The sequence below is a fragment of the Schistocerca cancellata genome, unplaced genomic scaffold (genome assembly GCF_023864275.1).
Source record: "Schistocerca cancellata isolate TAMUIC-IGC-003103 unplaced genomic scaffold, iqSchCanc2.1 HiC_scaffold_1170, whole genome shotgun sequence".
NCBI classification, from domain to species: Eukaryota; Metazoa; Arthropoda; class Insecta; order Orthoptera; family Acrididae; genus Schistocerca; species Schistocerca cancellata.
Genome location: NW_026047169.1, coordinates 88,630 through 110,109, shown reverse-complemented (window position 1 = coordinate 110,109; position 21,480 = coordinate 88,630). Strand labels below are relative to the sequence as shown.

The 21,480-nt window shown below is 52.7% G+C and overlaps 1 protein-coding gene and 14 non-coding genes across 15 annotated transcripts; all 15 read left to right on the top strand.

Moving 5' to 3' along the window:
* Positions 1-665: 665 nt before the first annotated feature.
* On the top strand, positions 666-784 carry LOC126161036 (5S ribosomal RNA). Its single transcript, XR_007534710.1, has one exon. It is a non-coding gene; the product is annotated as a 5S ribosomal RNA (ribosomal RNA).
* Positions 785-2,077: 1,293 nt separating this feature from the next.
* LOC126161035 (5S ribosomal RNA) lies at positions 2,078-2,196 on the top strand. The gene has a single exon (XR_007534709.1). It is a non-coding gene; the product is annotated as a 5S ribosomal RNA (ribosomal RNA).
* Positions 2,197-3,489: 1,293 nt separating this feature from the next.
* Positions 3,490-3,608, top strand: LOC126161034 (5S ribosomal RNA). The gene has a single exon (XR_007534708.1). It is a non-coding gene; the product is annotated as a 5S ribosomal RNA (ribosomal RNA).
* Positions 3,609-4,901: 1,293 nt separating this feature from the next.
* Positions 4,902-5,020, top strand: LOC126161032 (5S ribosomal RNA). The gene has a single exon (XR_007534707.1). It is a non-coding gene; the product is annotated as a 5S ribosomal RNA (ribosomal RNA).
* Positions 5,021-6,313: 1,293 nt separating this feature from the next.
* On the top strand, positions 6,314-6,432 carry LOC126161031 (5S ribosomal RNA). The gene has a single exon (XR_007534706.1). It is a non-coding gene; the product is annotated as a 5S ribosomal RNA (ribosomal RNA).
* A 1,293-nt stretch (positions 6,433-7,725) lies between these two features.
* Positions 7,726-7,844, top strand: LOC126161029 (5S ribosomal RNA). Its single transcript, XR_007534704.1, has one exon. It is a non-coding gene; the product is annotated as a 5S ribosomal RNA (ribosomal RNA).
* Positions 7,845-9,137: 1,293 nt separating this feature from the next.
* On the top strand, positions 9,138-9,256 carry LOC126161028 (5S ribosomal RNA). Its single transcript, XR_007534703.1, has one exon. It is a non-coding gene; the product is annotated as a 5S ribosomal RNA (ribosomal RNA).
* A 1,293-nt stretch (positions 9,257-10,549) lies between these two features.
* LOC126161027 (5S ribosomal RNA) lies at positions 10,550-10,668 on the top strand. Its single transcript, XR_007534702.1, has one exon. It is a non-coding gene; the product is annotated as a 5S ribosomal RNA (ribosomal RNA).
* Positions 10,669-11,961: 1,293 nt separating this feature from the next.
* On the top strand, positions 11,962-12,080 carry LOC126161026 (5S ribosomal RNA). Its single transcript, XR_007534701.1, has one exon. It is a non-coding gene; the product is annotated as a 5S ribosomal RNA (ribosomal RNA).
* Positions 12,081-13,373: 1,293 nt separating this feature from the next.
* LOC126161025 (5S ribosomal RNA) lies at positions 13,374-13,492 on the top strand. The gene has a single exon (XR_007534700.1). It is a non-coding gene; the product is annotated as a 5S ribosomal RNA (ribosomal RNA).
* Positions 13,493-14,785: 1,293 nt separating this feature from the next.
* LOC126161024 (5S ribosomal RNA) lies at positions 14,786-14,904 on the top strand. Its single transcript, XR_007534699.1, has one exon. It is a non-coding gene; the product is annotated as a 5S ribosomal RNA (ribosomal RNA).
* Positions 14,905-16,197: 1,293 nt separating this feature from the next.
* On the top strand, positions 16,198-16,316 carry LOC126161023 (5S ribosomal RNA). Its single transcript, XR_007534698.1, has one exon. It is a non-coding gene; the product is annotated as a 5S ribosomal RNA (ribosomal RNA).
* Positions 16,317-17,609: 1,293 nt separating this feature from the next.
* Positions 17,610-17,728, top strand: LOC126161021 (5S ribosomal RNA). Its single transcript, XR_007534697.1, has one exon. It is a non-coding gene; the product is annotated as a 5S ribosomal RNA (ribosomal RNA).
* Positions 17,729-19,011: 1,283 nt separating this feature from the next.
* LOC126161118 (5S ribosomal RNA) lies at positions 19,012-19,130 on the top strand. The gene has a single exon (XR_007534787.1). It is a non-coding gene; the product is annotated as a 5S ribosomal RNA (ribosomal RNA).
* Positions 19,131-20,010: 880 nt separating this feature from the next.
* On the top strand, positions 20,011-20,943 carry LOC126160963 (uncharacterized). Its single transcript, XM_049916948.1, has one exon. It carries the CDS (start codon positions 20,011-20,013, stop codon positions 20,941-20,943), a length of 933 nt encoding a protein of 310 aa, XP_049772905.1.
* The last annotated feature ends 537 nt before the right edge of the window (positions 20,944-21,480 follow it).

Sequence of the window (21,480 nt, the reverse complement as noted above, 5' to 3'; positions counted from 1 at the left end):
GTGTACACGTGCAAATTTGTAAACAAAAATTCTGTGTCTTCTGTCCTTGGTTTCGCACCTTTCCATGGCACGGCACAGCGCTGCTCTAGTAGCTCCGAACGGCCGCCCACGGCGTCTCGGACACGCCGGTCAGGCCCGCGCCCGTCTCGCAGATGTTTCTCGTGCTTGTGCTGTCATATGGGCCGCGACCCGAGCGGCAGCGAGCGGCAGTCGAGCAAAGTCGGGACAAGTCGGGACGGGAGGGGGGACAGGCGCGAATGCAAATGCACCGCGCAAATTACGCATAAATCTGGAAGCGCGGCGTGTGTCAGGCAGGTGAGAAAGCTTCCGTCGGTCCAGCAGGACACTGCAACACCCCGCGCAGTGCCCCCGCCGCCCGGCCGCGCGCAAGCCCTGCGCCGGATAACAGGAACAAGGCGCGTCGCCAGTGGGTGTCGGAGGCCGCACGCACCAAACGAATGACAGGCGGTGCATCGAGCAGCTGTGTTGTGCGTCTCACCTACGTTCGGCAGTCGCCTATGAGACGCCGAGGCGAGCGCGCACTCCGCGCCACCTTCGAGGTGGAAAGACGCGCTTTGCGTCAAATGTGCCACGGAAAGCGGCGATTGCGTGTGTTGGGAGAAGAGGCGAATGCTTCCTCCGTGGTGCGGCTACAGTATAAGGACGCCAACGGCCATACCATGTTGACTACACCGGTTCTCGTCCGTTCACCGAAGTTAAGCAACATCGGGCGCGGTTAGTACTTGGATGGGTGACCGCCTGGGAACACCGCGTGCTGTTGGCTCTTTCTCATTTTTTCATTTTTACGTCGCTACACCTGCCAGGCCTCTTTTCATAATAACTTTCAGGTGTCGACAAAGATGCTTCCACAAGCATTTTAAAGTACTGTATTAAACGTAAGATACGAAATTACGGTAATGAACTCGGTTTGAGTAAGAATGCGCGAAGGAAGAGTGCTAGGAACTCGTTGAAAATGACAAAACACTACCAATCGACAGATGTGTTCTTGAAATGCGCCAGAGCCTACTGTTACGCAGCAGTGCTAAATTCCGAAAAGTAACTAAATAAATAAATAAATAAAAAAAAAAACAACCGTTCTCGTGCCATCACCCAAGTTAAGCAACAACGTTAGTATTCGGATCGGCGACTGCCTGGGACCTCTGGCTGTCTTCATATTTTGCTTTCTTGTCGCCAGCCCTGCCAGCCGTCTCTTCACGCTACCTTTCCGATGCGACAAAGATGTTTCCACAATGACTTAAATCTGTTGTAATAAACAAAAGATACGATATTAGGGAACTCAGTTTGAAGAAGCGTGTGCCAAGGAAGATTTCCAAAGTGTCTCTGGAAATAACAAAACAGTATTAAGCGGCAGAAATGTTCCGAAATACGTCCGGGCTTATTGTTTTGTAGCAGTGTACACGTGCAAATTTGTAAACAAAAATTCTGTGTCTTCTGTCCTTGGTTTCGCACCTTTCCATGGCACGGCACAGCGCTGCTCTAGTAGCTCCGAACGGCCGCCCACGGCGTCTCGGACACGCCGGTCAGGCCCGCGCCCGTCTCGCAGATGTTTCTCGTGCTTGTGCTGTCATATGGGCCGCGACCCGAGCGGCAGCGAGCGGCAGTCGAGCAAAGTCGGGACAAGTCGGGACGGGAGGGGGGACAGGCGCGAATGCAAATGCACCGCGCAAATTACGCATAAATCTGGAAGCGCGGCGTGTGTCAGGCAGGTGAGAAAGCTTCCGTCGGTCCAGCAGGACACTGCAACACCCCGCGCAGTGCCCCCGCCGCCCGGCCGCGCGCAAGCCCTGCGCCGGATAACAGGAACAAGGCGCGTCGCCAGTGGGTGTCGGAGGCCGCACGCACCAAACGAATGACAGGCGGTGCATCGAGCAGCTGTGTTGTGCGTCTCACCTACGTTCGGCAGTCGCCTATGAGACGCCGAGGCGAGCGCGCACTCCGCGCCACCTTCGAGGTGGAAAGACGCGCTTTGCGTCAAATGTGCCACGGAAAGCGGCGATTGCGTGTGTTGGGAGAAGAGGCGAATGCTTCCTCCGTGGTGCGGCTACAGTATAAGGACGCCAACGGCCATACCATGTTGACTACACCGGTTCTCGTCCGTTCACCGAAGTTAAGCAACATCGGGCGCGGTTAGTACTTGGATGGGTGACCGCCTGGGAACACCGCGTGCTGTTGGCTCTTTCTCATTTTTTCATTTTTACGTCGCTACACCTGCCAGGCCTCTTTTCATAATAACTTTCAGGTGTCGACAAAGATGCTTCCACAAGCATTTTAAAGTACTGTATTAAACGTAAGATACGAAATTACGGTAATGAACTCGGTTTGAGTAAGAATGCGCGAAGGAAGAGTGCTAGGAACTCGTTGAAAATGACAAAACACTACCAATCGACAGATGTGTTCTTGAAATGCGCCAGAGCCTACTGTTACGCAGCAGTGCTAAATTCCGAAAAGTAACTAAATAAATAAATAAATAAAAAAAAAAACAACCGTTCTCGTGCCATCACCCAAGTTAAGCAACAACGTTAGTATTCGGATCGGCGACTGCCTGGGACCTCTGGCTGTCTTCATATTTTGCTTTCTTGTCGCCAGCCCTGCCAGCCGTCTCTTCACGCTACCTTTCCGATGCGACAAAGATGTTTCCACAATGACTTAAATCTGTTGTAATAAACAAAAGATACGATATTAGGGAACTCAGTTTGAAGAAGCGTGTGCCAAGGAAGATTTCCAAAGTGTCTCTGGAAATAACAAAACAGTATTAAGCGGCAGAAATGTTCCGAAATACGTCCGGGCTTATTGTTTTGTAGCAGTGTACACGTGCAAATTTGTAAACAAAAATTCTGTGTCTTCTGTCCTTGGTTTCGCACCTTTCCATGGCACGGCACAGCGCTGCTCTAGTAGCTCCGAACGGCCGCCCACGGCGTCTCGGACACGCCGGTCAGGCCCGCGCCCGTCTCGCAGATGTTTCTCGTGCTTGTGCTGTCATATGGGCCGCGACCCGAGCGGCAGCGAGCGGCAGTCGAGCAAAGTCGGGACAAGTCGGGACGGGAGGGGGGACAGGCGCGAATGCAAATGCACCGCGCAAATTACGCATAAATCTGGAAGCGCGGCGTGTGTCAGGCAGGTGAGAAAGCTTCCGTCGGTCCAGCAGGACACTGCAACACCCCGCGCAGTGCCCCCGCCGCCCGGCCGCGCGCAAGCCCTGCGCCGGATAACAGGAACAAGGCGCGTCGCCAGTGGGTGTCGGAGGCCGCACGCACCAAACGAATGACAGGCGGTGCATCGAGCAGCTGTGTTGTGCGTCTCACCTACGTTCGGCAGTCGCCTATGAGACGCCGAGGCGAGCGCGCACTCCGCGCCACCTTCGAGGTGGAAAGACGCGCTTTGCGTCAAATGTGCCACGGAAAGCGGCGATTGCGTGTGTTGGGAGAAGAGGCGAATGCTTCCTCCGTGGTGCGGCTACAGTATAAGGACGCCAACGGCCATACCATGTTGACTACACCGGTTCTCGTCCGTTCACCGAAGTTAAGCAACATCGGGCGCGGTTAGTACTTGGATGGGTGACCGCCTGGGAACACCGCGTGCTGTTGGCTCTTTCTCATTTTTTCATTTTTACGTCGCTACACCTGCCAGGCCTCTTTTCATAATAACTTTCAGGTGTCGACAAAGATGCTTCCACAAGCATTTTAAAGTACTGTATTAAACGTAAGATACGAAATTACGGTAATGAACTCGGTTTGAGTAAGAATGCGCGAAGGAAGAGTGCTAGGAACTCGTTGAAAATGACAAAACACTACCAATCGACAGATGTGTTCTTGAAATGCGCCAGAGCCTACTGTTACGCAGCAGTGCTAAATTCCGAAAAGTAACTAAATAAATAAATAAATAAAAAAAAAAACAACCGTTCTCGTGCCATCACCCAAGTTAAGCAACAACGTTAGTATTCGGATCGGCGACTGCCTGGGACCTCTGGCTGTCTTCATATTTTGCTTTCTTGTCGCCAGCCCTGCCAGCCGTCTCTTCACGCTACCTTTCCGATGCGACAAAGATGTTTCCACAATGACTTAAATCTGTTGTAATAAACAAAAGATACGATATTAGGGAACTCAGTTTGAAGAAGCGTGTGCCAAGGAAGATTTCCAAAGTGTCTCTGGAAATAACAAAACAGTATTAAGCGGCAGAAATGTTCCGAAATACGTCCGGGCTTATTGTTTTGTAGCAGTGTACACGTGCAAATTTGTAAACAAAAATTCTGTGTCTTCTGTCCTTGGTTTCGCACCTTTCCATGGCACGGCACAGCGCTGCTCTAGTAGCTCCGAACGGCCGCCCACGGCGTCTCGGACACGCCGGTCAGGCCCGCGCCCGTCTCGCAGATGTTTCTCGTGCTTGTGCTGTCATATGGGCCGCGACCCGAGCGGCAGCGAGCGGCAGTCGAGCAAAGTCGGGACAAGTCGGGACGGGAGGGGGGACAGGCGCGAATGCAAATGCACCGCGCAAATTACGCATAAATCTGGAAGCGCGGCGTGTGTCAGGCAGGTGAGAAAGCTTCCGTCGGTCCAGCAGGACACTGCAACACCCCGCGCAGTGCCCCCGCCGCCCGGCCGCGCGCAAGCCCTGCGCCGGATAACAGGAACAAGGCGCGTCGCCAGTGGGTGTCGGAGGCCGCACGCACCAAACGAATGACAGGCGGTGCATCGAGCAGCTGTGTTGTGCGTCTCACCTACGTTCGGCAGTCGCCTATGAGACGCCGAGGCGAGCGCGCACTCCGCGCCACCTTCGAGGTGGAAAGACGCGCTTTGCGTCAAATGTGCCACGGAAAGCGGCGATTGCGTGTGTTGGGAGAAGAGGCGAATGCTTCCTCCGTGGTGCGGCTACAGTATAAGGACGCCAACGGCCATACCATGTTGACTACACCGGTTCTCGTCCGTTCACCGAAGTTAAGCAACATCGGGCGCGGTTAGTACTTGGATGGGTGACCGCCTGGGAACACCGCGTGCTGTTGGCTCTTTCTCATTTTTTCATTTTTACGTCGCTACACCTGCCAGGCCTCTTTTCATAATAACTTTCAGGTGTCGACAAAGATGCTTCCACAAGCATTTTAAAGTACTGTATTAAACGTAAGATACGAAATTACGGTAATGAACTCGGTTTGAGTAAGAATGCGCGAAGGAAGAGTGCTAGGAACTCGTTGAAAATGACAAAACACTACCAATCGACAGATGTGTTCTTGAAATGCGCCAGAGCCTACTGTTACGCAGCAGTGCTAAATTCCGAAAAGTAACTAAATAAATAAATAAATAAAAAAAAAAACAACCGTTCTCGTGCCATCACCCAAGTTAAGCAACAACGTTAGTATTCGGATCGGCGACTGCCTGGGACCTCTGGCTGTCTTCATATTTTGCTTTCTTGTCGCCAGCCCTGCCAGCCGTCTCTTCACGCTACCTTTCCGATGCGACAAAGATGTTTCCACAATGACTTAAATCTGTTGTAATAAACAAAAGATACGATATTAGGGAACTCAGTTTGAAGAAGCGTGTGCCAAGGAAGATTTCCAAAGTGTCTCTGGAAATAACAAAACAGTATTAAGCGGCAGAAATGTTCCGAAATACGTCCGGGCTTATTGTTTTGTAGCAGTGTACACGTGCAAATTTGTAAACAAAAATTCTGTGTCTTCTGTCCTTGGTTTCGCACCTTTCCATGGCACGGCACAGCGCTGCTCTAGTAGCTCCGAACGGCCGCCCACGGCGTCTCGGACACGCCGGTCAGGCCCGCGCCCGTCTCGCAGATGTTTCTCGTGCTTGTGCTGTCATATGGGCCGCGACCCGAGCGGCAGCGAGCGGCAGTCGAGCAAAGTCGGGACAAGTCGGGACGGGAGGGGGGACAGGCGCGAATGCAAATGCACCGCGCAAATTACGCATAAATCTGGAAGCGCGGCGTGTGTCAGGCAGGTGAGAAAGCTTCCGTCGGTCCAGCAGGACACTGCAACACCCCGCGCAGTGCCCCCGCCGCCCGGCCGCGCGCAAGCCCTGCGCCGGATAACAGGAACAAGGCGCGTCGCCAGTGGGTGTCGGAGGCCGCACGCACCAAACGAATGACAGGCGGTGCATCGAGCAGCTGTGTTGTGCGTCTCACCTACGTTCGGCAGTCGCCTATGAGACGCCGAGGCGAGCGCGCACTCCGCGCCACCTTCGAGGTGGAAAGACGCGCTTTGCGTCAAATGTGCCACGGAAAGCGGCGATTGCGTGTGTTGGGAGAAGAGGCGAATGCTTCCTCCGTGGTGCGGCTACAGTATAAGGACGCCAACGGCCATACCATGTTGACTACACCGGTTCTCGTCCGTTCACCGAAGTTAAGCAACATCGGGCGCGGTTAGTACTTGGATGGGTGACCGCCTGGGAACACCGCGTGCTGTTGGCTCTTTCTCATTTTTTCATTTTTACGTCGCTACACCTGCCAGGCCTCTTTTCATAATAACTTTCAGGTGTCGACAAAGATGCTTCCACAAGCATTTTAAAGTACTGTATTAAACGTAAGATACGAAATTACGGTAATGAACTCGGTTTGAGTAAGAATGCGCGAAGGAAGAGTGCTAGGAACTCGTTGAAAATGACAAAACACTACCAATCGACAGATGTGTTCTTGAAATGCGCCAGAGCCTACTGTTACGCAGCAGTGCTAAATTCCGAAAAGTAACTAAATAAATAAATAAATAAAAAAAAAAACAACCGTTCTCGTGCCATCACCCAAGTTAAGCAACAACGTTAGTATTCGGATCGGCGACTGCCTGGGACCTCTGGCTGTCTTCATATTTTGCTTTCTTGTCGCCAGCCCTGCCAGCCGTCTCTTCACGCTACCTTTCCGATGCGACAAAGATGTTTCCACAATGACTTAAATCTGTTGTAATAAACAAAAGATACGATATTAGGGAACTCAGTTTGAAGAAGCGTGTGCCAAGGAAGATTTCCAAAGTGTCTCTGGAAATAACAAAACAGTATTAAGCGGCAGAAATGTTCCGAAATACGTCCGGGCTTATTGTTTTGTAGCAGTGTACACGTGCAAATTTGTAAACAAAAATTCTGTGTCTTCTGTCCTTGGTTTCGCACCTTTCCATGGCACGGCACAGCGCTGCTCTAGTAGCTCCGAACGGCCGCCCACGGCGTCTCGGACACGCCGGTCAGGCCCGCGCCCGTCTCGCAGATGTTTCTCGTGCTTGTGCTGTCATATGGGCCGCGACCCGAGCGGCAGCGAGCGGCAGTCGAGCAAAGTCGGGACAAGTCGGGACGGGAGGGGGGACAGGCGCGAATGCAAATGCACCGCGCAAATTACGCATAAATCTGGAAGCGCGGCGTGTGTCAGGCAGGTGAGAAAGCTTCCGTCGGTCCAGCAGGACACTGCAACACCCCGCGCAGTGCCCCCGCCGCCCGGCCGCGCGCAAGCCCTGCGCCGGATAACAGGAACAAGGCGCGTCGCCAGTGGGTGTCGGAGGCCGCACGCACCAAACGAATGACAGGCGGTGCATCGAGCAGCTGTGTTGTGCGTCTCACCTACGTTCGGCAGTCGCCTATGAGACGCCGAGGCGAGCGCGCACTCCGCGCCACCTTCGAGGTGGAAAGACGCGCTTTGCGTCAAATGTGCCACGGAAAGCGGCGATTGCGTGTGTTGGGAGAAGAGGCGAATGCTTCCTCCGTGGTGCGGCTACAGTATAAGGACGCCAACGGCCATACCATGTTGACTACACCGGTTCTCGTCCGTTCACCGAAGTTAAGCAACATCGGGCGCGGTTAGTACTTGGATGGGTGACCGCCTGGGAACACCGCGTGCTGTTGGCTCTTTCTCATTTTTTCATTTTTACGTCGCTACACCTGCCAGGCCTCTTTTCATAATAACTTTCAGGTGTCGACAAAGATGCTTCCACAAGCATTTTAAAGTACTGTATTAAACGTAAGATACGAAATTACGGTAATGAACTCGGTTTGAGTAAGAATGCGCGAAGGAAGAGTGCTAGGAACTCGTTGAAAATGACAAAACACTACCAATCGACAGATGTGTTCTTGAAATGCGCCAGAGCCTACTGTTACGCAGCAGTGCTAAATTCCGAAAAGTAACTAAATAAATAAATAAATAAAAAAAAAAACAACCGTTCTCGTGCCATCACCCAAGTTAAGCAACAACGTTAGTATTCGGATCGGCGACTGCCTGGGACCTCTGGCTGTCTTCATATTTTGCTTTCTTGTCGCCAGCCCTGCCAGCCGTCTCTTCACGCTACCTTTCCGATGCGACAAAGATGTTTCCACAATGACTTAAATCTGTTGTAATAAACAAAAGATACGATATTAGGGAACTCAGTTTGAAGAAGCGTGTGCCAAGGAAGATTTCCAAAGTGTCTCTGGAAATAACAAAACAGTATTAAGCGGCAGAAATGTTCCGAAATACGTCCGGGCTTATTGTTTTGTAGCAGTGTACACGTGCAAATTTGTAAACAAAAATTCTGTGTCTTCTGTCCTTGGTTTCGCACCTTTCCATGGCACGGCACAGCGCTGCTCTAGTAGCTCCGAACGGCCGCCCACGGCGTCTCGGACACGCCGGTCAGGCCCGCGCCCGTCTCGCAGATGTTTCTCGTGCTTGTGCTGTCATATGGGCCGCGACCCGAGCGGCAGCGAGCGGCAGTCGAGCAAAGTCGGGACAAGTCGGGACGGGAGGGGGGACAGGCGCGAATGCAAATGCACCGCGCAAATTACGCATAAATCTGGAAGCGCGGCGTGTGTCAGGCAGGTGAGAAAGCTTCCGTCGGTCCAGCAGGACACTGCAACACCCCGCGCAGTGCCCCCGCCGCCCGGCCGCGCGCAAGCCCTGCGCCGGATAACAGGAACAAGGCGCGTCGCCAGTGGGTGTCGGAGGCCGCACGCACCAAACGAATGACAGGCGGTGCATCGAGCAGCTGTGTTGTGCGTCTCACCTACGTTCGGCAGTCGCCTATGAGACGCCGAGGCGAGCGCGCACTCCGCGCCACCTTCGAGGTGGAAAGACGCGCTTTGCGTCAAATGTGCCACGGAAAGCGGCGATTGCGTGTGTTGGGAGAAGAGGCGAATGCTTCCTCCGTGGTGCGGCTACAGTATAAGGACGCCAACGGCCATACCATGTTGACTACACCGGTTCTCGTCCGTTCACCGAAGTTAAGCAACATCGGGCGCGGTTAGTACTTGGATGGGTGACCGCCTGGGAACACCGCGTGCTGTTGGCTCTTTCTCATTTTTTCATTTTTACGTCGCTACACCTGCCAGGCCTCATTTCATAATAACTTTCAGGTGTCGACAAAGATGCTTCCACAAGCATTTTAAAGTACTGTATTAAACGTAAGATACGAAATTACGGTAATGAACTCGGTTTGAGTAAGAATGCGCGAAGGAAGAGTGCTAGGAACTCGTTGAAAATGACAAAACACTACCAATCGACAGATGTGTTCTTGAAATGCGCCAGAGCCTACTGTTACGCAGCAGTGCTAAATTCCGAAAAGTAACTAAATAAATAAATAAATAAAAAAAAAAACAACCGTTCTCGTGCCATCACCCAAGTTAAGCAACAACGTTAGTATTCGGATCGGCGACTGCCTGGGACCTCTGGCTGTCTTCATATTTTGCTTTCTTGTCGCCAGCCCTGCCAGCCGTCTCTTCACGCTACCTTTCCGATGCGACAAAGATGTTTCCACAATGACTTAAATCTGTTGTAATAAACAAAAGATACGATATTAGGGAACTCAGTTTGAAGAAGCGTGTGCCAAGGAAGATTTCCAAAGTGTCTCTGGAAATAACAAAACAGTATTAAGCGGCAGAAATGTTCCGAAATACGTCCGGGCTTATTGTTTTGTAGCAGTGTACACGTGCAAATTTGTAAACAAAAATTCTGTGTCTTCTGTCCTTGGTTTCGCACCTTTCCATGGCACGGCACAGCGCTGCTCTAGTAGCTCCGAACGGCCGCCCACGGCGTCTCGGACACGCCGGTCAGGCCCGCGCCCGTCTCGCAGATGTTTCTCGTGCTTGTGCTGTCATATGGGCCGCGACCCGAGCGGCAGCGAGCGGCAGTCGAGCAAAGTCGGGACAAGTCGGGACGGGAGGGGGGACAGGCGCGAATGCAAATGCACCGCGCAAATTACGCATAAATCTGGAAGCGCGGCGTGTGTCAGGCAGGTGAGAAAGCTTCCGTCGGTCCAGCAGGACACTGCAACACCCCGCGCAGTGCCCCCGCCGCCCGGCCGCGCGCAAGCCCTGCGCCGGATAACAGGAACAAGGCGCGTCGCCAGTGGGTGTCGGAGGCCGCACGCACCAAACGAATGACAGGCGGTGCATCGAGCAGCTGTGTTGTGCGTCTCACCTACGTTCGGCAGTCGCCTATGAGACGCCGAGGCGAGCGCGCACTCCGCGCCACCTTCGAGGTGGAAAGACGCGCTTTGCGTCAAATGTGCCACGGAAAGCGGCGATTGCGTGTGTTGGGAGAAGAGGCGAATGCTTCCTCCGTGGTGCGGCTACAGTATAAGGACGCCAACGGCCATACCATGTTGACTACACCGGTTCTCGTCCGTTCACCGAAGTTAAGCAACATCGGGCGCGGTTAGTACTTGGATGGGTGACCGCCTGGGAACACCGCGTGCTGTTGGCTCTTTCTCATTTTTTCATTTTTACGTCGCTACACCTGCCAGGCCTCTTTTCATAATAACTTTCAGGTGTCGACAAAGATGCTTCCACAAGCATTTTAAAGTACTGTATTAAACGTAAGATACGAAATTACGGTAATGAACTCGGTTTGAGTAAGAATGCGCGAAGGAAGAGTGCTAGGAACTCGTTGAAAATGACAAAACACTACCAATCGACAGATGTGTTCTTGAAATGCGCCAGAGCCTACTGTTACGCAGCAGTGCTAAATTCCGAAAAGTAACTAAATAAATAAATAAATAAAAAAAAAAACAACCGTTCTCGTGCCATCACCCAAGTTAAGCAACAACGTTAGTATTCGGATCGGCGACTGCCTGGGACCTCTGGCTGTCTTCATATTTTGCTTTCTTGTCGCCAGCCCTGCCAGCCGTCTCTTCACGCTACCTTTCCGATGCGACAAAGATGTTTCCACAATGACTTAAATCTGTTGTAATAAACAAAAGATACGATATTAGGGAACTCAGTTTGAAGAAGCGTGTGCCAAGGAAGATTTCCAAAGTGTCTCTGGAAATAACAAAACAGTATTAAGCGGCAGAAATGTTCCGAAATACGTCCGGGCTTATTGTTTTGTAGCAGTGTACACGTGCAAATTTGTAAACAAAAATTCTGTGTCTTCTGTCCTTGGTTTCGCACCTTTCCATGGCACGGCACAGCGCTGCTCTAGTAGCTCCGAACGGCCGCCCACGGCGTCTCGGACACGCCGGTCAGGCCCGCGCCCGTCTCGCAGATGTTTCTCGTGCTTGTGCTGTCATATGGGCCGCGACCCGAGCGGCAGCGAGCGGCAGTCGAGCAAAGTCGGGACAAGTCGGGACGGGAGGGGGGACAGGCGCGAATGCAAATGCACCGCGCAAATTACGCATAAATCTGGAAGCGCGGCGTGTGTCAGGCAGGTGAGAAAGCTTCCGTCGGTCCAGCAGGACACTGCAACACCCCGCGCAGTGCCCCCGCCGCCCGGCCGCGCGCAAGCCCTGCGCCGGATAACAGGAACAAGGCGCGTCGCCAGTGGGTGTCGGAGGCCGCACGCACCAAACGAATGACAGGCGGTGCATCGAGCAGCTGTGTTGTGCGTCTCACCTACGTTCGGCAGTCGCCTATGAGACGCCGAGGCGAGCGCGCACTCCGCGCCACCTTCGAGGTGGAAAGACGCGCTTTGCGTCAAATGTGCCACGGAAAGCGGCGATTGCGTGTGTTGGGAGAAGAGGCGAATGCTTCCTCCGTGGTGCGGCTACAGTATAAGGACGCCAACGGCCATACCATGTTGACTACACCGGTTCTCGTCCGTTCACCGAAGTTAAGCAACATCGGGCGCGGTTAGTACTTGGATGGGTGACCGCCTGGGAACACCGCGTGCTGTTGGCTCTTTCTCATTTTTTCATTTTTACGTCGCTACACCTGCCAGGCCTCTTTTCATAATAACTTTCAGGTGTCGACAAAGATGCTTCCACAAGCATTTTAAAGTACTGTATTAAACGTAAGATACGAAATTACGGTAATGAACTCGGTTTGAGTAAGAATGCGCGAAGGAAGAGTGCTAGGAACTCGTTGAAAATGACAAAACACTACCAATCGACAGATGTGTTCTTGAAATGCGCCAGAGCCTACTGTTACGCAGCAGTGCTAAATTCCGAAAAGTAACTAAATAAATAAATAAATAAAAAAAAAAACAACCGTTCTCGTGCCATCACCCAAGTTAAGCAACAACGTTAGTATTCGGATCGGCGACTGCCTGGGACCTCTGGCTGTCTTCATATTTTGCTTTCTTGTCGCCAGCCCTGCCAGCCGTCTCTTCACGCTACCTTTCCGATGCGACAAAGATGTTTCCACAATGACTTAAATCTGTTGTAATAAACAAAAGATACGATATTAGGGAACTCAGTTTGAAGAAGCGTGTGCCAAGGAAGATTTCCAAAGTGTCTCTGGAAATAACAAAACAGTATTAAGCGGCAGAAATGTTCCGAAATACGTCCGGGCTTATTGTTTTGTAGCAGTGTACACGTGCAAATTTGTAAACAAAAATTCTGTGTCTTCTGTCCTTGGTTTCGCACCTTTCCATGGCACGGCACAGCGCTGCTCTAGTAGCTCCGAACGGCCGCCCACGGCGTCTCGGACACGCCGGTCAGGCCCGCGCCCGTCTCGCAGATGTTTCTCGTGCTTGTGCTGTCATATGGGCCGCGACCCGAGCGGCAGCGAGCGGCAGTCGAGCAAAGTCGGGACAAGTCGGGACGGGAGGGGGGACAGGCGCGAATGCAAATGCACCGCGCAAATTACGCATAAATCTGGAAGCGCGGCGTGTGTCAGGCAGGTGAGAAAGCTTCCGTCGGTCCAGCAGGACACTGCAACACCCCGCGCAGTGCCCCCGCCGCCCGGCCGCGCGCAAGCCCTGCGCCGGATAACAGGAACAAGGCGCGTCGCCAGTGGGTGTCGGAGGCCGCACGCACCAAACGAATGACAGGCGGTGCATCGAGCAGCTGTGTTGTGCGTCTCACCTACGTTCGGCAGTCGCCTATGAGACGCCGAGGCGAGCGCGCACTCCGCGCCACCTTCGAGGTGGAAAGACGCGCTTTGCGTCAAATGTGCCACGGAAAGCGGCGATTGCGTGTGTTGGGAGAAGAGGCGAATGCTTCCTCCGTGGTGCGGCTACAGTATAAGGACGCCAACGGCCATACCATGTTGACTACACCGGTTCTCGTCCGTTCACCGAAGTTAAGCAACATCGGGCGCGGTTAGTACTTGGATGGGTGACCGCCTGGGAACACCGCGTGCTGTTGGCTCTTTCTCATTTTTTCATTTTTACGTCGCTACACCTGCCAGGCCTCTTTTCATAATAACTTTCAGGTGTCGACAAAGATGCTTCCACAAGCATTTTAAAGTACTGTATTAAACGTAAGATACGAAATTACGGTAATGAACTCGGTTTGAGTAAGAATGCGCGAAGGAAGAGTGCTAGGAACTCGTTGAAAATGACAAAACACTACCAATCGACAGATGTGTTCTTGAAATGCGCCAGAGCCTACTGTTACGCAGCAGTGCTAAATTCCGAAAAGTAACTAAATAAATAAATAAATAAAAAAAAAAACAACCGTTCTCGTGCCATCACCCAAGTTAAGCAACAACGTTAGTATTCGGATCGGCGACTGCCTGGGACCTCTGGCTGTCTTCATATTTTGCTTTCTTGTCGCCAGCCCTGCCAGCCGTCTCTTCACGCTACCTTTCCGATGCGACAAAGATGTTTCCACAATGACTTAAATCTGTTGTAATAAACAAAAGATACGATATTAGGGAACTCAGTTTGAAGAAGCGTGTGCCAAGGAAGATTTCCAAAGTGTCTCTGGAAATAACAAAACAGTATTAAGCGGCAGAAATGTTCCGAAATACGTCCGGGCTTATTGTTTTGTAGCAGTGTACACGTGCAAATTTGTAAACAAAAATTCTGTGTCTTCTGTCCTTGGTTTCGCACCTTTCCATGGCACGGCACAGCGCTGCTCTAGTAGCTCCGAACGGCCGCCCACGGCGTCTCGGACACGCCGGTCAGGCCCGCGCCCGTCTCGCAGATGTTTCTCGTGCTTGTGCTGTCATATGGGCCGCGACCCGAGCGGCAGCGAGCGGCAGTCGAGCAAAGTCGGGACAAGTCGGGACGGGAGGGGGGACAGGCGCGAATGCAAATGCACCGCGCAAATTACGCATAAATCTGGAAGCGCGGCGTGTGTCAGGCAGGTGAGAAAGCTTCCGTCGGTCCAGCAGGACACTGCAACACCCCGCGCAGTGCCCCCGCCGCCCGGCCGCGCGCAAGCCCTGCGCCGGATAACAGGAACAAGGCGCGTCGCCAGTGGGTGTCGGAGGCCGCACGCACCAAACGAATGACAGGCGGTGCATCGAGCAGCTGTGTTGTGCGTCTCACCTACGTTCGGCAGTCGCCTATGAGACGCCGAGGCGAGCGCGCACTCCGCGCCACCTTCGAGGTGGAAAGACGCGCTTTGCGTCAAATGTGCCACGGAAAGCGGCGATTGCGTGTGTTGGGAGAAGAGGCGAATGCTTCCTCCGTGGTGCGGCTACAGTATAAGGACGCCAACGGCCATACCATGTTGACTACACCGGTTCTCGTCCGTTCACCGAAGTTAAGCAACATCGGGCGCGGTTAGTACTTGGATGGGTGACCGCCTGGGAACACCGCGTGCTGTTGGCTCTTTCTCATTTTTTCATTTTTACGTCGCTACACCTGCCAGGCCTCATTTCATAATAACTTTCAGGTGTCGACAAAGATGCTTCCACAAGCATTTTAAAGTACTGTATTAAACGTAAGATACGAAATTACGGTAATGAACTCGGTTTGAGTAAGAATGCGCGAAGGAAGAGTGCTAGGAACTCGTTGAAAATGACAAAACACTACCAATCGACAGATGTGTTCTTGAAATGCGCCAGAGCCTACTGTTACGCAGCAGTGCTAAATTCCGAAAAGTAACTAAATAAATAAATAAATAAAAAAAAAAACAACCGTTCTCGTGCCATCACCCAAGTTAAGCAACAACGTTAGTATTCGGATCGGCGACTGCCTGGGACCTCTGGCTGTCTTCATATTTTGCTTTCTTGTCGCCAGCCCTGCCAGCCGTCTCTTCACGCTACCTTTCCGATGCGACAAAGATGTTTCCACAATGACTTAAATCTGTTGTAATAAACAAAAGATACGATATTAGGGAACTCAGTTTGAAGAAGCGTGTGCCAAGGAAGATTTCCAAAGTGTCTCTGGAAATAACAAAACAGTATTAAGCGGCAGAAATGTTCCGAAATACGTCCGGGCTTATTGTTTTGTAGCAGTGTACACGTGCAAATTTGTAAACAAAAATTCTGTGTCTTCTGTCCTTGGTTTCGCACCTTTCCATGGCACGGCACAGCGCTGCTCTAGTAGCTCCGAACGGCCGCCCACGGCGTCTCGGACACGCCGGTCAGGCCCGCGCCCGTCTCGCAGATGTTTCTCGTGCTTGTGCTGTCATATGGGCCGCGACCCGAGCGGCAGCGAGCGGCAGTCGAGCAAAGTCGGGACAAGTCGGGACGGGAGGGGGGACAGGCGCGAATGCAAATGCACCGCGCAAATTACGCATAAATCTGGAAGCGCGGCGTGTGTCAGGCAGGTGAGAAAGCTTCCGTCGGTCCAGCAGGACACTGCAACACCCCGCGCAGTGCCCCCGCCGCCCGGCCGCGCGCAAGCCCTGCGCCGGATAACAGGAACAAGGCGCGTCGCCAGTGGGTGTCGGAGGCCGCACGCACCAAACGAATGACAGGCGGTGCATCGAGCAGCTGTGTTGTGCGTCTCACCTACGTTCGGCAGTCGCCTATGAGACGCCGAGGCGAGCGCGCACTCCGCGCCACCTTCGAGGTGGAAAGACGCGCTTTGCGTCAAATGTGCCACGGAAAGCGGCGATTGCGTGTGTTGGGAGAAGAGGCGAATGCTTCCTCCGTGGTGCGGCTACAGTATAAGGACGCCAACGGCCATACCATGTTGACTACACCGGTTCTCGTCCGTTCACCGAAGTTAAGCAACATCGGGCGCGGTTAGTACTTGGATGGGTGACCGCCTGGGAACACCGCGTGCTGTTGGCTCTTTCTCATTTTTTCATTTTTACGTCGCTACACCTGCCAGGCCTCTTTTCATAATAACTTTCAGGTGTCGACAAAGATGCTTCCACAAGCATTTTAAAGTACTGTATTAAACGTAAGATACGAAATTACGGTAATGAACTCGGTTTGAGTAAGAATGCGCGAAGGAAGAGTGCTAGGAACTCGTTGAAAATGACAAAACACTACCAATCGACAGATGTGTTCTTGAAATGCGCCAGAGCCTACTGTTACGCAGCAGTGCTAAATTCCGAAAAGTAACTAAATAAATAAATAAATAAAAAAAAAAACAACCGTTCTCGTGCCATCACCCAAGTTAAGCAACAACGTTAGTATTCGGATCGGCGACTGCCTGGGACCTCTGGCTGTCTTCATATTTTGCTTTCTTGTCGCCAGCCCTGCCAGCCGTCTCTTCACGCTACCTTTCCGATGCGACAAAGATGTTTCCACAATGACTTAAATCTGTTGTAATAAACAAAAGATACGATATTAGGGAACTCAGTTTGAAGAAGCGTGTGCCAAGGAAGATTTCCAAAGTGTCTCTGGAAATAACAAAACAGTATTAAGCGGCAGAAATGTTCCGAAATACGTCCGGGCTTATTGTTTTGTAGCAGTGTACACGTGCAAATTTGTAAACAAAAATTCTGTGTCTTCTGTCCTTGGTTTCGCACCTTTCCATGGCACGGCACAGCGCTGCTCTAGTAGCTCCGAACGGCCGCCCACGGCGTCTCGGACACGCCGGTCAGGCCCGCGCCCGTCTCGCAGATGTTTCTCGTGCTTGTGCTGTCATATGGGCCGCGACCCGAGCGGCAGCGAGCGGCAGTCGAGCAAAGTCGGGACAAGTCGGGACGGGAGGGGGGACAGGCGCGAATGCAAATGCACCGCGCAAATTACGCATAAATCTGGAAGCGCGGCGTGTGTCAGGCAGGTGAGAAAGCTTCCGTCGGTCCAGCAGGACACTGCAACACCCCGCGCAGTGCCCCCGCCGCCCGGCCGCGCGCAAGCCCTGCGCCGGATAACAGGAACAAGGCGCGTCGCCAGTGGGTGTCGGAGGCCGCACGCACCAAACGAATGACAGGCGGTGCATCGAGCAGCTGTGTTGTGCGTCTCACCTACGTTCGGCAGTCGCCTATGAGACGCCGAGGCGAGCGCGCACTCCGCGCCACCTTCGAGGTGGAAAGACGCGCTTTGCGTCAAATGTGCCACGGAAAGCGGCGATTGCGTGTGTTGGGAGAAGAGGCGAATGCTTCCTCCGTGGTGCGGCTACAGTATAAGGACGCCAACGGCCATACCATGTTGACTACACCGGTTCTCGTCCGTTCACCGAAGTTAAGCAACATCGGGCGCGGTTAGTACTTGGATGGGTGACCGCCTGGGAACACCGCGTGCTGTTGGCTCTTTCTCATTTTTTCATTTTTACGTCGCTACACCTGCCAGGCCTCTTTTCATAATAACTTTCAGGTGTCGACAAAGATGCTTCCACAAGCATTTTAAAGTACTGTATTAAACGTAAGATACGAAATTACGGTAATGAACTCGGTTTGAGTAAGAATGCGCGAAGGAAGAGTGCTAGGAACTCGTTGAAAATGACAAAACACTACCAATCGACAGATGTGTTCTTGAAATGCGCCAGAGCCTACTGTTACGCAGCAGTGCTAAATTCCGAAAAGTAACTAAATAAATAAATAAATAAAAAAAAAACCAACCGTTCTCGTGCCATCACCCAAGTTAAGCAACAACGTTAGTATTCGGATCGGCGACTGCCTGGGACCTCTGGCTGTCTTCATACTTTGCTTTCTTGTCGCCAGCCCTGCCAGCCGTCTCTTCACGCTACCTTTCCGATGCGACAAAGATGTTTCCACAATGACTTAAATCTGTTGTAATAAACAAAAGATACGATATTAGGGAACTCAGTTTGAAGAAGCGTGTGCCAAGGAAGATTTCCAAAGTGTCTCTGGAAATAACAAAACAGTATTAAGCGGCAGAAATGTTCCGAAATACGTCCGGGCTTATTGTTTTGTAGCAGTGTACACGTGCAAATTTGTAAACAAAAATTCTGTGTCTTCTGTCCTTGGTTTCGCACCTTTCCATGGCACGGCACAGCGCTGCTCTAGTAGCTCCGAACGGCCGCCCACGGCGTCTCGGACACGCCGGTCAGGCCCGCGCCCGTCTCGCAGATGTTTCTCGTGCTTGTGCTGTCATATGGGCCGCGACCCGAGCGGCAGCGAGCGGCAGTCGAGCAAAGTCGGGACGGGAGGGGGGACAGGCGCGAATGCAAATGCACCGCGCAAATTACGCATAAATCTGGAAGCGCGGCGTGTGTCAGGCAGGTGAGAAAGCTTCCGTCGGTCCAGCAGGACACTGCAACACCCCGCGCAGTGCCCCCGCCGCCCGGCCGCGCGCAAGCCCTGCGCCGGATAACAGGAACAAGGCGCGTCGCCAGTGGGTGTCGGAGGCCGCACGCACCAAACGAATGACAGGCGGTGCATCGAGCAGCTGTGTTGTGCGTCTCACCTACGTTCGGCAGTCGCCTATGAGACGCCGAGGCGAGCGCGCACTCCGCGCCACCTTCGAGGTGGAAAGACGCGCTTTGCGTCAAATGTGCCACGGAAAGCGGCGATTGCGTGTGTTGGGAGAAGAGGCGAATGCTTCCTCCGTGGTGCGGCTACAGTATAAGGACGCCAACGGCCATACCATGTTGACTACACCGGTTCTCGTCCGATCACCGAAGTTAAGCAACATCGGGCGCGGTTAGTACTTGGGTGGGTGACCGCCTGGGAAACCCGGGTGCTGTTGGCTCTTTTCCTGTTTGAGTACTTGGCTGGCTGCCCGCCTGGCAACACCTCGGTGCCGAGCGAGCAGTGTTTTCCTTGTGCGACTTGGCCGGCGGCGCCTCGCGTGTCGTCTGCTTACTTTGCCACGTGGCTTTCTTTCTACTGAACTGTAAGTAATGGATATTCTTTACGATGATAGTGAAGAGCGACAGAACAATGTTCAGTGTGAATTCGAACGTTCCGTCGAGAAACCCTCGGCTTTTGAGATCCATCGTTGGTTAATTGAGGATTTGTTGTTGTCTACTAATGACGTACTCGGTATTCAGTTCGATACGTTCTTAAATTCTGTGTTCTTAAAACTCAAATCTTCCGATCTGTGTGATGCTGTAGTTTCTGTTAATGACGGTGTTCGCAAATTTCGACACCTTAACGGAAATATTAGTAATGTCACTGTGTCTCACGCTGGTTTTGGTCTTCGACATATACGGATATTTAACCTTCCGTTTGAAATACGTAATGACACTATTTCTCGTCACTTGCGGCCATATGGCACTGTTTTATCTGTCGTGAAGGAGAAATGGTCGTCTGCGTATATATTTCAAGTCGAGAACGGTGTGCGCAGTGTTAAGATGGTGGTTAGGCAGCATATTCCGTCTTTTATTTTGGTAAACGGTCACCGTGCGTTTGTCACGTACAGTGGCCAGCCACAAACTTGCTCCTTTTGTAATGGTGTTGGCCATTATAGGCAGGATTGTCCGAAGCGAAAACGGCCTGTTCAGCTACCGCTTGAGGCCGATTTGCAAGGAGTTAGTTTTGCTTCCGTCGCCGCAACGGTCTTGGGTTCCGCCCCCCCCGCGCCCGCGCGGCGTGCGGCAGATGTTAATCTTGCTGCCGCCGCGGAAGCGATGGATGTGTCTGCTGATCATAGTGTCTCTGCTGTTGCGGCTACCGGCCAGGACTCTTTGTCCACGGTTTCGGAAAACGTGCCTGCTGTTGTTCAACCGGTTGTGGGTGCTGTTGTGTCGGAGACAGTCTCTGACTCCGTGCCGCAGTCGGTAACCGATGTTGTTTCGCGCCCTAATTCGGACTCTGTTGCCCCCACTGTGTCGCAGGCGGAGCCCTCTCCTTCTGTGCCTGCACCCGTCGTTGCACCCTCTGACGTTTCTGAGCCTCTTCCTGTTGCGGAATCGAGCGATGTTTTTGTGGAACCAAAACCGCAGCGGGATGAAGCTCGTTCTCGCAGTTCCAGTAGGCAACGCTTCCGCAGTGCCAGTAGCTCCCCTTCCTACGACAGAGGTTTAGCGCGAGGTGACCGTAGTCCGTCCCCAGTAGGGCGCCCCCCCGCCTCTTCTTGGGCGTCGCAACGCCGCGCCGGGCGGCGCGACCTCGACGTGGAGCTACGGCCGCCTCAGGCTGCCGGCTCCGGGCGTCAGCCGCCGCGCAAACAACAACAACAGCAGCAGCGTGCCTCCTCTCGCCACGCACAGTCAGCTGATCTGAGTGTTGCAGCGCAGCAACGTGACGTTGCTGTTCGCCATCTACGGACTGTGTTAAGTCAACCCGCCTCTGTAGATGTGCCTGTTTTAGCGCCAGACACGGTTTCGGCTGTGACTGCGGCATCTCTGTCGACTAAACGGAAGGCAGAGGATGTACACCGTCGTCGCGCTGGTCCTTCTATTCACGACCGCGTGTCGGTGCCTTCTTCCGACGTGGAGATGTCCGTTAAGGATTCTGTGTCGGTCGCTTCTGGCGTGACGGCTACTGCCACCCTGCCGCCCCTCTCCCCCTTCGAGCCTTCGGAGTGGGCGAAGGATGTTGTGGAGGGTGGGGAGACGTAGTGTGTGTCCTGTGTGCCCCCTCCCCTGTCGCGCACCTGCACCTCCCGTGTTTTATGTGTGTTTTACTTTTGTGTGTGTCTTTTAATTGTGTGAGTCTATGACTTACGATTTTCGCCAGTGGAATGTTGTCACCATTAATCTTAACAAATTGAGTCACCCGTGTAAGATACTGGCTTTTAAGAACTTTTTACGTGATCACCACTGCCATGTTGTGTTTTTACAAGAGGTGACGCGTGATGCCCTTGTCTTTTTACACGATTTTAGTGACTTTACTGTTATTGACAATGTTTTACCGGATCACAGTACAGGAACTGCCATTTTAGTACGTTCTGACCTCGCTATTTCAAATGTTGCTATTTTACCTAATGGTCGTGCCGTTAGTTGCACTATACTGGGCGTTGTATTTGTTAACGTCTATGCTCCGTCTGGGAACGATAAGCCGGCGAGGGCTGTTTTTTATGGGCAGGAATTGTGTGCGCTGTTACACCGGAATGTGGATGCTTTAGTTGTAGGCGGCGATTTTAATTGCGTTTTAGA

Coding starts and splice junctions, on each gene's coding strand:
- LOC126160963 (XM_049916948.1), top strand. CDS start 20,011: ATGGATGTGTCTGCTGATCATAGTGTCTCTGCTGTTGCGGCTACCGGC.